The sequence below is a fragment of the Mesoplodon bidens genome (assembly GCF_964165515.1).
Source record: "Mesoplodon bidens genome assembly, chromosome: 11".
NCBI classification, from domain to species: Eukaryota; Metazoa; Chordata; class Mammalia; order Artiodactyla; family Ziphiidae; genus Mesoplodon; species Mesoplodon bidens.
Window position 1 is genome coordinate 29,969,648 of NC_138167.1, and position 17,160 is coordinate 29,986,807.

The window sequence follows — 17,160 nt, forward strand, 5'->3', positions numbered from 1 at the left end:
CATATTTTGTCACAGTATAAATCATATGCACATAAAATGCAACCATAAAACAGAATATGTGCTTTGAAATGGGCTCTTTAACCTGCCAGTATTTCTCTGACACATGGATTTCCCTCAGCAGATGAGGTCAAGCCCAGATGAGGGTTGATGCAGAGAGGAGAGAACATAGCAAAGGAGGGGAAATGAGATCGAAGGAGAAACCAGGATGTATAAATTGAGATAGGAAGTCTGTGGCTCTCAGCCTTTGTCTTACATACATCAGAATCACCTGGGAAGCTTTTTGAAGATGCAGGTTCCAAAATTCTCCCTCAGACCTACTGAATCAGAATTTACTGACATAGGACATCAGCACCAGAGTGTAAAAATCTCCCCATTGATTCTAATGTGCAATTATGTTTACGATCCATTGGAGAATAATTGAATAGTCAACCTGCTAGAAAAAAACATTGAACACAAGAGAAGAAGAACAGTTCTGCTGGAGATGTATCTATAACTTGAATCTACTCATCAGGAAACATTGGACAAATGCAAATGGAGGAAAACATGTACCATAGAAATAACTAACCTGTATCATTCAAAAAAGTCAGTGTAATAAAAATCTTTTTTTTTTTTTTTGCTGTACGTGGGCCTCTCACTGTCGTGGCCTCTCCTGTTGCGGAGCACAGGCTCTGGAGGCACAGGCTCAGCGGCCATGGCTCACAGGCCCAGCCGCTCCGCAGCATGTGGGATCTTCCTGGACCAGGGCACGAACCCGTGTCCCCTGCATTGGCAGGTGGACTCTCAACCACTGTGCCACCAGGGAAGCCCCATAAAAATCATTTTTAAAGGCTGACGAATTGTTCCAGATTATGGTAGATTAAGAGACTTGACAACTAAATATAACACAGGATCCTGGGTGGACTCCTTAACAGAGAAAAAACAACAACAAAAAATGCTAAAGGGACATGCTTGAGTCAACTGGCGAAGTTGAAATACGGATTGTGGATTAAAGCATTATATCAATTTTGCGTTTCTTAAATTTGATATCTTTACTGAAATTACACACTTAATTCAGAAGATATGCAGCCCACTCTGAAATGGTTTAGGTAAAAGTATCGTATATATAGAGAAAGAGATGATAATAAAGCAAATGTGGGGGAATGCTAAAAGAAAAAAGATGAGTGGGTCTTGGTAAGGATATGTCATAGCACTCCATATAATTTTCACCACTTATCTGTAAGTTTGAAATTATTTCCAAACAAAAAAGTTTAAAAAATAAAAAGAGTATTTTGCTTAAGGGCTTTTATAGGGTAGAATCCAAGGGATGCTCCTGAGTTAGCATCCAAGGGATGCTCCTGAGTTAGACCAGTGGCTCAGACTTACAAAGACCTGTCCATCTTCTTCAAGGACCAGGAGGAGAGAGGGGGTGGATGGGGGGAGAGGAGAGCAAACACCGTGAGAAATGATGATGAATTTGCAAGAAAGAGCAGTAAATCCAAGGGTCAGAACTGGTGGATGAGCTGGATGATAAGTATGAAGATAAGATAAAGAAACTCTGGAAAAGATTGCTAAGTACTTTAAATCCCTGTAATTTACTCCAGTTACATATTGGTTGCGCCCACATATTCATTCCACTCACAGAATAACAGCTTTGCAAACCAGTTATGAAATACGGTGAAAAGTCACTGAAAGGGGAAATGCTATGAATTCCAGGGGCTGTCTTTGAAGGGAAGATCCTTTTCATCCTTTCCACCCTTAGGGGGAGCTGGCAACAGAATCCTACCATTGCTAAATCCAGATGAGATCACCACTAGGGTAATTTTTATTTGGAAAGTACACAGGAGGTACCTGTTTTTTCATCAAAGCTCTTCTGATCTGGATCTCTAATAGATCTGGGCCAATGAACACACACTACCAGTGTAGCTTTACCAGGTGGTTGCCCTTCATCTGTGTGTCTGTGAACATTTGTGTTTGCTCCTCTTTTTTTTTTTTTTTTTTTTTCCGCGGTACGCAGGCCTCTCACTGCTGTGGCCTCTCCCGTTGCGGAGCACAGGTTCTGGACGCGCAGGCTCAGCGGCCATGGCTCACGGGCCCAGCCGCTCCGCGGCATGTGGGATCTTCCCGGACCGGGGCACGAACCCGCGTCCCCTACATCAGCAGGTGGACTCTCAACCACTGCGCCACCAGGGAAGCCCAGTGTTTGCTCCTCTTTGTGCAAGGCTGTACTTCCAGCCCAGGACAGCAAAGCTGTGGAGAGGGTACCACAGTTAGATGCTTTGCTAAGAGTTTTGACCTTGGTGGCCTGAATCCAATGACCTCTGGATTATTCTAGAAGGATTCGGTCTTCCATGGAGTCAGAGGCTGCTTGGGCACTAGCTTATCCTAAGGCTTAGGTGCTAAGTATTATTGGATTCTGTGATGCTAAGGGTTCCAGGTCTGCATTGGAGCAACTGAAGAATACAATTGCTTTTAAGATTCCCCAGTACTTAGTCATGTCCTTGTTTAGTGGTGAGGTGTGAATATTTACTGTCAGTAGATGAACAGACATTGAGTCTCCACAACCTGGACATGTGGGGGAGATAACGAAGAGCCATGACTCCTTCCATCAAGAGGTTTCTAATCTAGCTGATGGTTTTTATCATTATATTTTTGAAAAACATGGTAAGATCCTTTGATCTTCCACTTTGATCACTTTCAGCTTCAACATTCAGGGAACTCTGAGACGTGCTGTGTGGACCAGGTGGGCAGAATGCTGGCCCAGCACGCCTCCATCTTTTTTTTTTTTTTTTTTTTGCGGTACGCGAGCCTCTCACTGTTGTGGCCTCTCCCGTTGCGGAGCACAGGCTCCAGACGCGCAGGCTCAGCGGCCATGGCTCACGGGCCCAGCTGCCCCGCGGCACGTGGGATCTTCCCGGAATGGGGCACGAACCCACGTCCCCTGCATCGGCAGGCAGACTCTCAACCACTGCACCACCAGAGAAGCCCATGCCTCCATCTTTTAATTTTTTTAATGAAAAGTCAAAAATACAGATATTTTTCCCCTTTAAAATCTCCTATTTTTCTCAACATTACCTGCTTATTCCATTTTTTAAAAACTATATTAAGATCACACTATAAAAGCCAGAAAAGGCGCATGTGCTGGTCAAATAGGGAGCCCTCTGTTTGCGAGCTCCAGTGAATTCGTGGGAAATGATGTTCTAATGACATGATACACAGAAAAAAAGAAGACAGAATCTTTACCCTCCAATCATCACTGTCTAAGGGAGATGAGACGTGTGATCATTTCTTTTGTTTTTATTTTCCTTTCCCTTAAAGCCAATGTTAGCCATGTTTTGTTTATTTACTATCCTAGGGCTTGGATAGTCATGAGAATCATGACCTTGCTCCTGAAACCAGAATGTATAGCAGTCACTCCCATACAGGCAGCTCCACTGGCCGCATTAACGCCTTGATTCAGTTCGTGTGTGGGCTGACTCATTTCCGAGGGTGGGGTAGTAGCACCGGAAACGTGGGAATGAAGATGCAGCCGAAGTGCTTGAGGTTGGAAAAGTGATTCGTTTACAGTCACATCTGGTTTTAAGTCATTCGTCTGTGTACAGTTACAAAGCTCTGACAAAAGCTATGCAAAGCTCATTTCCTCCAGATTAAAAAAAAAAAAAAGTGGGGGAAGGGAAGAGGGTAAAAAAATTGATGTAGGGCTTCCCTGGTGGCGCAGTGGTTGAGAGTCCGCCTGCCGATGCAGGGGACATGGGTTCATGCCCCGGTCCGGGAAGATCCCACATGCCACGGAGCGGCTGGGCCCGTGAGCCATGGCCGCTGAGCCTGCGCGTCTGGAGCCTGTGCTCTGCAACGGGAGAGGCCACAACAGTGAGAGGCCCGCGTAACGCAAAAAAAAAAAAAAAAAAAATTGATGTAGAAAAAAAAAAATACCAAGAAACCTTAGAGATGTGCCTGGGAGAGATGGTGGGGCTGCTATTAGAGACACATCCAGCACTCCCACCCCTCCCTTCCAGGATTTAAAAAAAATCTTGGCACTGCCAACAGTCAGAGCAGCTGGTAAATGTCTTCTGTGCTGATCTTCTGAGGAATTTCTCTTGAGTATGGGATTGACAGCAATGGTAATTTATTATTATTTGGATGTTCTCAGAAAGACATTCTCGTCCGTGGACTTTGTCATTCTCTCTAGCATTGCTGGATGCTCAGCATCCATGATTTATTGTTATTCATCTACTATTATTAGTACTAATAATCATACTCTCTAACACTTGTTGTTATTCATATACTATTATTAGTACTAATCATCATACTATCCAACATACTATCATCCTTTAGCCAGGGAGGTGCTGCAAATATAACATGCACTTTCTCATTTTATCCTCCCCCTCATTAAGCCACCCCCAAATGCCTGTATAATTTCCATTTTCCAGGAGAGCTATGACCTAGGAAGGTTACAATCTAGGAAGCTAGAAAGATTCCTTGAGATATAAATATCCCAATACAGTATCTCTAAACACAAAAGTCACGGTCCTTTTTTAAAAACTGCTTATCAAAATTATCTTACCTTAAATTTTAATAAATCTCTTTAAATGCATGACAACGGCTGCAGGATAAAAATCGTGTTCACTTTTGCTGTAATGTACTATTGAAGCAGTTTCAGATTGAAACAGAGAAAATGATTTGCCATCTTGTAATTGTTTTTAACTGACACATTCCCTAATTGCTAGGCTTTCTTCTTTTTAAAAATATCTGGGGAAACAGACATGAGTGTTGCATAACAAAAGGCATCAGAACTGGCCTGTCATCTAACATTTGTTAAGTTTGCTGCATGTTGACCTTTTTCCCTTTAGCATCTGTACTTTATTGAGAAGTTATAAATATCAAACTATGCATATAATATATATTATAGATATACAATATAAAATATATACTATATTATACAAAATATATTATCATATATTACATTACCACTTTACTTATTTGACACCTTCTAAAACTGTTCAAGATCTTCTAAATCATCTATATAGCTTCTTGTAACCAGAGAGCTCAGTGAAATTTAAAAGAATGAGATATCATTAACTCTCTTTAATATAAAGTGACAACTGGATCAGGGTTTAGAGTAGGGGATTGGCAATCTAAGGCTTTTGTTTGGAATTTGGATAGCTCTTTTTCACCAACTAGAGCAGGAAGGCTTGTTAAATACACACACACACACAGGCACACATATACATACACACACACACACATACACCGGCACACATATACATACACACACATACATACACAGGCACACACACAGGCACACACACATACACAGGCACACAAACACATACACAGGCACACACACATACATACACAGGCACACACATACATATACAGGCACACACAGGCACACATACACAGGTGCGCACACACACACATACACAGGCACACACACACATACAAACAGAGGCACACACAGGGATTATCTGGTTCCACCAGAACATTTCAAATGCCTCAGGTTGTAGTAGGGCCCTAAGATTTTATGTTTTTAGCAAGTTCTCAGATGATGCTGATACTAGCTTTTGAGAACCACTGTCCTAAAGGTTACTACCTCCTTCCCCTCTCTCCTTTTCCTGCCTTCATCTTCCCTCCCACTCATCTGTTCCCACCTCTTTCTCTTCAGAATCAATCTTCTCTTCTTCCTTTCTTTTATTCCTTTGCTCCACCCCTCCCTCCCTTTCAAGGTGATATTTGAGGCATCTAGCAGGAACATATCTAGAAGGACTTGTTTACAGTGTTTATTCAGATAATAATATTTATTGAGCAGGTACAAAGATTCACTCATTCATTCATTCATTCATTCATCTACTCACTCAACAAATATTTGTTGAAACTCCACTATATGCCAAACTCTGTGCAAGAAGAGCAAGACAGACAAAGACTCTGCCCTAAAGTAATTCTCCACATGGCCAGGGAAGGCAGACGGTATACAAACATATAAATAATTGGATTATTACCAAGTGTCATTAATGTTCAGAATTAAATAAATGGGTTGCTGAGATGAAAATTGATAACAGCACACTTTTCCCCTGTGAGGTCAGAAAGGGCCTGGCCCCATAGGGATGTGTTTAAGCTGAGACCTAAAGATTGGGAGAAAGACAGCTAAGCAGACCTCCTGGGCAGGAGTGGTCCAAGAAAAGGAAATGGCAGGTGCAAAGGCCCTAGGGCAGGAAAAAGTCAGCTTCTTGGGGGTGTCTCCAAAACCTAAACCAGGGCCTGGCACACGGTAGGTGCTTAGTCAATATATGCTGAATGAATGAGTAAATGAACTATTAGACCCAGGCCACTGGAGCCTAGGAGGCAAGCAGGAGAGAGGCATGGGGTAAGCAGAGGCCAGGTCATGAAAGGCCTTTTAGGTCATGAGTGAGGATTTTGAATTAACCAATCAACTTTACCAATCCACTCTCGCTTCATCCCCCAACCTTCTCTGCACCCAGCTCAAACCCTGATGTAAAGTAACAATTCTCAAAGTGTGACCCTGGGACCCTGGATGATCCACTGTATCATTCAACATGTATGTTCATGACATGATAAGAGCCATGCTTTCATCCATGAAATCATAATTAATGAATATATAAATTAGAACAATTATTCATTAATTGTTATGACTATTTGTTTAAAAGGCAGCTGTTTAACCAACGGTTTAACATTAGGCACTCATGTCTAACCGAAAGCAGTCCCACCCTTCCCCTGCAGTCTGCGAAAGGTTTCCTAGTGGCAAAGAGAAGAGGTTGTCCCCTGAAAAGTTACAGAGAGGCTGATTCCAAATTCCTGGAATGCAGTAACTTCTAAAGCAAATGTAGTGTCATTACACAGGATAAATAGGTTCAAAGAAGTTGAGGAATTCCAAACAAAGATGAGAACAAAGAATAAAATGAATCATCTTATTTGTACTTTGTAGAGTAGTTTCAAATAAACTCCTCTAGGAAGAGATGTTATCTGGCAGCTTTTCCCAGTCTCTTACTGCCTTGAATCTATTACACATCTCTCTAATTTTTCATATTAATATAAGTGTTTTTAAAAGGTAAATCAGCTTTTAAAAGGTAATCAGTAAAAACCTGAGTTTAAACTTTCTCTCCTTGTTTCATAGTATGTTCATTCCTATAGGTTATTTAGGACCCACTAATTAATTGGGAGCTTTGCTGTGAGCCTTAAGATTCTCCAAAAAAAGAACCAGCAGTTATATACTTTTGGGAAAGAAATATCTCTGACTCCCAGTCCTTTCCTTCACAGATTGCTATAATTCTTCATATACATTGATATCAAAATAGATAAAAGGCACAAGACCCTAAATGTACATGTCTCTCTGATAGATCAAAAATTAAATAATTGTATTTGAAGAAATCGCTCCTTCTTTTTCTAATTCCTATTCCCAGGGTTATTTTTAGCAGGTCACTGTTAATAACAGAATTTGGAAGCATCTGAAGAGTGTTATGAGGATATTTTGTTATTGCCTTATTTGATTAGTACTCTTCACATTTTTTTTTCTTTTTTTTTTTTGTGGTACGTGGGCCTCTCACTGTTGTGGCCTCTCCCATTGCGGAGCACAGGCTCTGGACGCGCAGGCTCAGCGGCCATGGCTCACGGGCCCAGCCACTCTGCGGCATGTGGGATCTTCCCGGACCGGGGCACGAATCCGTGTCCCCTGCATCGGCAGGCGGACTCTCAACCACTGCGCCACCAGGGAAGCCCAGTCCTCTTCACATTTTGCCTTTTTGTTGCAGTTGCCTCTACTATAAGGCAGTATACTGCATTATAGTCAGACAGTGTATTGGATATCAAATACTATTTTAAAATTAACTGCTAAGGTATAATAGGTTGGTAACATGTAATTAAAAAAATATGTGAGAAACCTTGGAGAACTTGAGAAAGACAGGATTTATCGAAGATTTCTGCAAAGGACAGAGGTATTTAGTGAATTTGAGAGGGAATGTTTCAATTCTGAGGGGCAATCTATGAGAAAAATGTAAAAACCTCTTTGGTTTTTTGACAAAGAGAAGGATGGGCAGCAGAAGTTAGGTAAGTGGGACCTATGTGATGGATGAATTTGAAAGAGAGCAAACTGTGTGATTTGGATGCAACCTATCACTAGGCAAACTGACACTTGGACAGCACATTAAAGTTTGCAAAGGTGCTTTAATGTATGTGATCTTATTCTTCATAATAGCTCTGGGTAGTATTTAGAGTAGATATTATTCCAGTTTTACAGACGAGGAAATCACATTGTCTTCTGAACATAGCCAGGAAAGAAAACGGTAATGTTAAAAAGGAATAAAGCTTAAAAAGACCCCTGTAAAGGCTGAAGGCAGCCTGTAGGGTTGCAGTCTCTAACGGGGAGGGAAGAGGAGTATCTCTGATGATGCCGAAAGGAATGCCAGGCTGAGAAAAGTCATTGAACTTGGGGGCAAAATACAGAGGGCAAAAGTTCTCTAGTAAGACAAGTGACCTGGGCAGAGAAATAAGAAAGATTCCATTTTCCCAGAAATACACACGTGTTTTAGGTTTGACCTTCTTTGAGTGTCTGGTAACTTGAAAAAGAAATTTGAGATCTCTAGTCTGGCTGCAGATTAAAAGCCCATAGAATCTTCGAAGGAGTAGAAACTTCATCTTTTCATTAAAAAAATTTTTTTTAAATACAAGTTTTCTAAAAGAATTGCAGGGCTTCCCTGGTGGTGCAGTGGTTGCGAGTCCGCCTGCTGATGCAGGGGACACAGGTTCGTGCCCCGGTCCGGGAAGATCCCACATGCTGCGGAGCGGCTGGGCTCGTGAGCCATGGCCGCTGAGGCTGTGCGTCCGGAGCCTGTGCTCTGTAACGGGAGAGGCCACAACAATGAGAGGCCACCGTACCGCAAAAAAAAAAAAAAAAAAAAAACAATTGCAATAATTTTCACTTTTTCATTTTTTTCTGCTTTTCCTCCAAGTAGGTACCTTTGATATAGCAATCAATAATATAGCTTTATGTATAATCTATTTGAAAAAGAAAAGAATATGCCATCCTTCCCATTAATGTAGCTCAAGTATTTTGTTTTGAAAAATCTCCTCTCTTCCGGCAGTTGTCAGGGATGGCACCCAAAGAAAAGCAGTCAAACATTATTAAGGTTGTCGCAATGTTTTCCTACTATCACCTATGACTAATTAAACATTTTTGCTCTTCGGTTATCAGGAACTCTTTTAAAATCCATTTTCAGATACATGATCACTCAGGTACTGAGGCAGTTGCTAAAAGTTAGCATAAAGTTAGTGCTAAAAACTAAATGAATTTCACTTTCTTGTAATATGTGGGAAGCTGAGCCATCAAGCGTATTTTCCACAAACGAGAGTTCGTATTGCTTTCTTATATTGCTTGGACAATTATGGATGAAATGACTTTAACTACTGGATGGTCAGGGATGAAACTGCTTTGCTTGTGGGCTGGACGATTGGTGGTGATTATACTTGTTCTTGGTTAGCACCATGTGCACAAGATTTAGGGAGGGCACAGACCTCTACACAAGAGAACGGGGAAAGTGAATGGCAGGAAAAAATGAAGGTCAAGTTGACAATGGACACCATCCTTTCGGGGTCTTTTTCTCTTGATGGTGTCAGGGGGATACGCGTTGGGACGAATGAATGCTTTGAGGTGAGAAGGGCAAAAGCACTCTAATAAAAGACTTCAGGAAAGAGTGAGGTGACCTAGGGAAATCTGCTGTGGTCAAGTTTAATCCTGGGAAAAGAGGCCCTGGAGAAAGCAGATGAGGAAGATAGGAAGGGGCTTCCCTCGCGTCGCAGTGGTTGAGAGTCCGCCTGCCGATGTAGGGGACACGGGTTCGTGCCCCGATCCGGGAAGATCCCACATGCCGCGGAGCGGCTGGGCCCGTGAGCCATGGCCGATGAGCCTGCGCGTCCGGAGCCTGTGCTCCGCAACGGGAGAGGCCACAACAGTGAGAGGCCCGCATACCGCAAAAAAAAAAAAAAGATAGGAAGGAAGATAGGAGCGGCAGACGCAGGGTGTGGAGGGAGGGAGCGCGGTGCGGAGATGGAAAGTGAGAGCGCGCAAGTCTTATTGCTGCTGAGACGGTGGTGTTGAGGACCACGGACTGGGAAAAAGTGAAAGTCGGGCGGGGAGGCGGAGAAGGAGGCAGAGCTCCGCAGACCCGGCCGGGACCCCTGGAGGGAAAGGCGGGGGCATCTTGGCCCGCCTCGGGCCCCCTTGGCAGCCTCAGGCGTTGGCTCCTCGGGACTCCCTCCCTCGTCGGCGCATTGTTCCTTTGCCGGGAGACGAGGAAATTGCCTTTTGATTGCGGAAGTCCGCGGCCGGGGCTCGGGGCGAGGCAGCGCGGGTCAGAATGGCAGCGTGGGAAGGGCGGCGCGCTGCCGGCCCCCGCCGCCTCTCGCGTCCGCAGCCGGCCCGGGGCGGCAGCAGCATCAGCGGCGGTGGCGGCGGCCCCCGCGCGAGGTCAGCCCGGAGGCCAGCTCTCTGCGCCCGCGGGGCGCGCTGAGCGCGCGCAACAAGTGGTGCCCGCTCCGCCGGCCGTCGGGGCCGCCCCGCGTCCCAGCCCAGCGGTCGAGTCAGGGGGAACCGCTGAGCGCCATGCGGAGCCATGGAGCCGGGCTGGCCCTGTGGACCGCGCTGAGCCTGCTGCAGGTGAGGGGCCCGAGAAAAGGTCCCCGCGGGCGGACGCGGCCCTCCCCGCCGAGGACAAAATGCCCACTCCGCTCTCTGGTCTGCTGGGTTGTGTTTTGGAGAGAGAGGTGGCAGAATTTCTTCCTCTCCCTGGGGAAGAATGAGCCATCCTCTTCTGAGCCCCCAGCCAGACTGACAACTCGTGCCACTGTCAAAGGCAACAAGCCATCTTCTCTTTCCAGCTGCTCCGGAGAAAAAGCAGCTAGGGAGAAGGTGGCCACCCCCCTGGGCTAAGAGCCTCTTCTCTGGCTGGGGGGCGAAAGGATGGATGGGCTCAGGCTGGGGGCCAGGGGTGAGTGGAGCAGCTTGGGCAGCTTGCTACGGACTCGTCCCTGGGCTGGTCTAGACAGCGGGCTTCAGCTGTTGTTCTGGTTCCTTTGCAGACTGGACTGGGGGAGCCAGTGAGATGCAACTTCACCCTGACGGAGTCCCGGGTCTCCAGCCGGTCCGTGTCTCTCCAGTGGAGAACTTTGGCGTCACCCTGTAACTTTAGCCTCATCTGCAGCAGTGACACGTCGAGGGTCGCGTGCTGCCACCCAGTGCGGATAGACAACACCACCTATGGATGTAACCCCAAGGATTTACAAGCGGGAACCATCTATAATTTCAGTATTATGTCTCTGGATGGAGAAGAGAAAACTGTGGTCTTGCAAACAGGTAAAAAGTGACAGGTGCGGTTGGACGGCCAGGCCACTTCCGGCTGAGCCCTGCCTTTTCAAGCTGATGTTTCACTTGAGTTCCAGGCATACAAAATAATAATAATAATAAAGGTAAAAACACCTGTGAAGATAACTATTGACAAAGATTTCTAGTCTCCTCAGATCTGGCCAGAAGCAGCTTGGTTGACTTTCAGAGACTTCCTTAGAGCTGAAAACAGCGGACTAGCCACTTAAACGGGGAGAGCAGCAAAGAGAAACTGTGGGCTGTGGAGGGAATTTGTTAAAGTGATGTGGTTTGAGCTTCCATTGCATTAAATTGTCAAGCCCTGGAATAATTTTAAGTAAATGTTTTTAGAATAAATAATGGAAGTGCAATGACTAGGGATATGACTTTCCTCAACTTAGTTTTATTTTTGGAACCAGGACATAAAATCATCAGGAATAGAGTCACTCTTAGGGGGAAATTAGAAAAGTCCCTTGAGATGAGGGTATGAAAATTATTTTTTATCACTTGTGTAACTAAAACCACGCCAATATCACAGATCATCCTTTGGTTACTCTGCACCTTAAGTCAATCATTTTCTGTTCACTTTTGATAAACCCTTCCATGCATATGTGGTAAGAGTTTGTCTTTCCTGCCTCAGTTTCCTTATCTGTAAAATGAGAGTGTTAGACTTGGTCATTCAGGTCCAGGTTCCAGCCAATTGCCTACTTAGGTAGGGGCTGTGATGCATGTTACCTCTTTAATCCCCAGAGCCACCTTCAGATGTGCTTGGAATTCTCTAATGACTTCGACGTTTTATGACTTCATTAGTCTTCCTTTTAACGTTAACTTTATTTGTTGCAATAGAGAAGCCTTACTTTCATGGAGAAAGTCAAATTTAACTGAAAAATTCCAGAAGTTAAATTTAGAAATGTGTCGTCCTCGCTATTCTTTCACATTCAACCTGAACAAAGATCACTTCTTTAGCTATAGTTCTTTGAAGAGGTGAGAGAACAGTCCGTTATCAGGGCAGTTACAGTAAGGTCAGGAAATGTGACTAGGTCCTGGTAATAAGTCAATGAATTGTTCTCTTACTAATTAAGAATGCCCAATTACATCACTTGACTTACTTCAGAGGAAAGTTAGATAATTTCTGAGATTTGCAGGAACTTGAATTGAAAAGAGACACCACTTGTTAAGAATGTGGTTGTGTTTTTACAGGGAATCAAAGACAGACCGAAATCAACCACATAATAAGAACATTTTTCAGGAGCTTAAGTGGCTGAGTTTTTAGTTATAAAGTTCTTGGTTTCTTAGTATATGAAGATGTGAACACTCAGATTGCTAATACTGTGAAATTTATGACGTAGAACTTCCAGATGTGTTCTTTACATTTGATAAGGTGTCTGTATTGAATGGGGCGGAATGATGTTTAAACACAGGTGAGCCATCAGAAGATTATGGGAGAAGAGATGAAGACATTAAGCCAGAATATACTGATTTAACCCAGAGGGTTTACTTTTTTGGAAAAAACATTGATGAAAAAGGACTCACTGTGGGTGTTAGAATATGTTTTGAGTTTAATTATGCATGTAGGTGTTTCAAGTCCAGAGACATTTGTGAAATGTAAGAAATGTTTGCATTTTATTGACTATGTTTAATTAAAAAAAGACTTAGTCAGCATACCCAATTTTTAGTGTTCAGTGTCTTATCATTTTTCTTAAGGAGTTACTTTTTACAGTACCACAAATATACTTTTCACCACAAAATTTGTGAGCTCCATGCCAAATGTGAAGAATGAAATTTGACCAAAAGTGATGTTTGTATAATAATAATTTTTTCATACTTATTTGTGTGATGGTATACCCCTACTTGGGTTTCTCTATATTTTTAAAATAATTTTATTTAAATAAACTTTTTAAGTTAAGATTTTTTTTAATGTTTCAGGGAGAATATTTTTATTTATTTAGTTTTATTTATTTATTTTTTGTCAGCTTTTTTTTTCTGCTTTCTATATTTTAAGGACATGTGTGTTTTCTTTTAAGTTAAGAGAAAGTACTAGTATTCCTCTATATTAACTGCTAAGCTACAAAGATGAGTGTCACAAATCATATTTTACTGTTATTAAAGCAGGATCAACTAGTAGCATAATATTAAGTCTGAGATATAACTTCAAACAAAAAAAGTCATTCAAATATGTTGTGCTTTTCTTATTCCATTATGCCTATCTTACCAGTACAGAGTAAAATAGAGTGAGAGCAAGGCATGATTTGGCTGGAGGTACAACAGTTGCTTAGATTATCTCTGTAATCATTCTGTATCATTCCAAGTGTGATTTGTCTGGTTGTTTTTCCTGGTAAATTATCTAAAATAACATAATGTAGACATGACCTTAAAGATCAAAAATTTCAACTAGGGCTTCCCTGGTGGCGCAGTGGTTGAGAGTCCGCCTGCCCATGCAGGGGACAAGGGTTCGTGCCCCAGTCCGGGAAGATCCCACATGCCATGGAGCGGCTGAGCCCGTGAGCCATGGCCGCTGAGCCTGCGCGTCTGGAGCCTGTGCTCCGCGATGGGAGAGGCCATGACAGTGAGAGGCCCGTGTATAGCAAAAAAAAAAAAAAAAAAATTTCAGTTCAGCAAACATTTATCAAGCATGGATACTGCTGCAGGGAGTTACACCAGGCAGTGATTGATGAGCTTATAAAGATGACAAAAAAAGCATGGTCTCTGCCCTTGTAGTCTTGTACAGAGGTGAAAGAAGGTCAGGATGAAAGTGGTGACAGAGCTTTACCACTTCTTTCTTGGGTGAAGACCTTGCGATGCCTCTCTCAGGTGTGTTTGGTCATAAATGGTCAATGCAACAACTGTAATAAATTGAAAGCCAAATTATTTAGTTGTGAATTCATCAGAAATAGATTATGAAGGTAACAGATATTGAAGAACTCAACACTTTTGTTAACACTGTGCCCTCAGAATCTAGAGCAGAGGCTGCAAAGTGGCCCCTGGGGGTGTCTAGGTGTCTAAATAATAGACATGCTTTGTTTGGCTCACGTAATGTTTGTGAAAATTTCAGATTATTTCACCAGCATTGGGCAGAAAATTCACATAAATACCAGATGTATGGATTCTCTTAAAATACTGGAAGATCTGGCAAAACTCGGCCAGTCTGCCTAGAACTCTCTAGAGCTGAGTTGTGGTTTCTCTCTTTTCAGATACCAATTCACTGGAATCCCCCTGGACCACTTCAGTTATTTCCTTACCTGAATGTATCCTAAGGACATTTGAGTTTGTTTAAATGAAACTGTAGAGTTTTCATTTAGAAATTTGGGGGGATTTTTATCTTCCCACCAATAAGAAGTAGTTTTTCAGTACCTAAAATGGCATCTAACCCATGGTAGGTGTTCAATAAATATTAACTGGTTGGGTAGATGGTTGGATGAATGGGGAGATGAATGGGTGGATCTATGGATGAATAGGTAGATGATAACAGACAAATATTAACAAATGAAATGACTATTTTAGTGGGAGAATGTACATAAAAATATGATCTATTCTCCTTGTGTTATGGGTAAGTTATGGAGCCCAGGGAAGGAGTCTAGTCGTAGAGAACTTTACCTACAGGAAGAATATCTTAGTGGCATATGACTTCTTGTTAGTCAGTTTCAGGTACTTATTAATCAGCCTAGAGCAAAAGGCAAAAAAAATTTTAGCTCTTTATACATGGCTCATTCCTCTGTCTTTAATTTAAAAAATTTTTAAGAGTTTTAATTACCAAATCACCATATCAGCTATTATTTCCACCTCAAAATGTTGCTTCTTGTATTAGTTTACCAGGGCTTCTGTAACAGAACACCACAAATAGGGTGGCTTAAACAGCAAATTTATTTTCTCACAATTCTGGAGGCTAGAAGTCCCAGATCAAGTTATCAGCAGGTTTCTTCTGAGGCTTCTCTGATTGGCTTGCAGATGCCTACTTCACTATGTCCTCACATGATCGTCCATCTGTGTTGTCTGTGTCTAATCTTAGGACACCAGTCATATTGGATTGGGGCCTACCCTAAAGATCCCATTTTAACTCAGTTACCTCTTTAGAGGTCTTATCTCCAAATACAGTCACAATTTGAAGTATTGGTGGTTAAGCCTTCAACATATGAATTTTAGAGGGATGCAGTTCAGTCCATAACACTTACATGGCTTTAAACACAGGCCATTATTTCTCAATAATGTCTGTTAAGCTACTGGCATTAAACTCTCTTGCAGAGTTTGTTATAAAAGCATGTTCTTGGCTTCTACCTCATATATAATGAATTTAGAAAGAGTGGAGCCTAGGGTATCTGATTTTAAACAAATATCAAAATGAATCAATGCACACTGAAGTTTAAGAGCTATTGACATAGTTTTTCTATTATTCATTGGCATTAAGATTTTGGTACCATTCCTTTTTATGCCTGGTTAAATCTGTAATGCCTAGGAATATTTGTTGTCTTTCCCAGGAAGAAAATAATACTCTAATATTTGTCTTGTGCTTTTATAGTATGTAAAATACTTTCACCTACCTTGTTTAGTAGGTAAGAGTATAAAATATATATTATACTGACCATATATTGTTTAATTATAGCCACATGGCAATCCTGTGGAGGGAGTATCATGAAGGCACAGGTGGTTAAGAGTTGAGTTCTGAAAGCAGCCGCCTCCATCACTTACTAACCAAGTTGCCTTGAATAAGTTACTCACCTCTCTTAATCTATAAAATAGGGACAATAATAAAGAGAATGCTCACTTCCTAGGGTCATTTTGAGGTTTTAATTGATTCATACATAAATTCTAGAACAGTTTTTGTCACATACTAAGTGTGTAGTAAGTTTCCTATTATTACTTTCAGATTGGAGATGAGATTGATATTCATAAGAATTAACTAATCACAAATCCATAGAGCTAATATATGGTAGACCTAGACCTTGAACCCAGATTTACTGGCCCCAACTCCAATTCTTTCCACTACTCTGTAGAATGGACATAGTTTTTAAGTTGGTTTTTGTTCTTTCAGATTACATATGATAGTTTGTTGTTACTTTTCAATTCAACTTTTTTTTTTTTTTTTTTTTTTTTGGCGGTACGTGGGTGTCTCACTGTTGTGGCCTCTCCCGTTGTGGAGCACAGGCTCCAGACGCGCAGGCTCAGCAGCCATGGCTCACGGGCCCAGCCGCTCTGCGGCATGTGGGATCTTCCCGGACCGGGACACGAACCCGTGTCCCCTGCATCGGCAAGCAGACTCTCAACCACTGCACCACCAGGGAAGCCCTCAATTCAACTTTTAAAGAGAAAAATATATATTATGAAATACTTTAAATCTATGGCTACTTAGCCTACACAAGGGTAGAATAATGTTTAAATGTGTGTTAGTGTGATGAAATAATATTGATTTTGATTGTGTTGAACTTCTGGTGATGGACTTCAGTATTTAGGAATCAGCCATTTGCAGTATAGTTATTTCAGGAATTCTAAGATCAAGCTGAGCTCTGTATTGGGAATCAACCAACCTAGTTCTCTGCACTTGACTTTTTGTGTGTTTGGAAGCTTCTTCCATTTGTCTGACTACTGGTAGGTGGGCCTGGCATCCTACAGATTAGCAAGAAATAAAATCTAATTTGTCCAGACAGAATGGAAGAAAATTTGTTTCACCTTCCATTCCCAGACACCAATTCCCTGGAATCCCCCTGGGGGATAAAGAATAATACTGACGACTTTCTGACCTTGTAGGAGAGGTCAAACCCATTCTAAATGTATGAATGTGTATAAACAAAGATGAATCTATGCAACTAAAATTAACATGGTAG

The 17,160-nt window shown here is 42.2% G+C and overlaps 1 protein-coding gene across 2 annotated transcripts in view; it reads left to right on the plus strand.

The window, feature by feature from the left end:
* Positions 1-17,160, plus strand: part of PTPRB (protein tyrosine phosphatase receptor type B) — a 117,070-nt gene that overhangs the window by 19,462 nt on the left and 80,448 nt on the right. The window contains exons 1-2 of one of the 2 annotated variants that reach the window (XM_081249368.1): positions 10,045-10,642; positions 11,065-11,338. In XM_081249368.1, the coding sequence (XP_081105494.1) occupies positions 10,589-10,642; positions 11,065-11,338 (328 nt within the window). In that variant the 5' untranslated portion in view covers positions 10,045-10,588. Of the gene's footprint in view, positions 1-10,044; positions 10,643-11,064; positions 11,339-17,160 lie in introns of those variants that run through there. The other variant, XM_081249367.1, reaches the window with a different exon arrangement.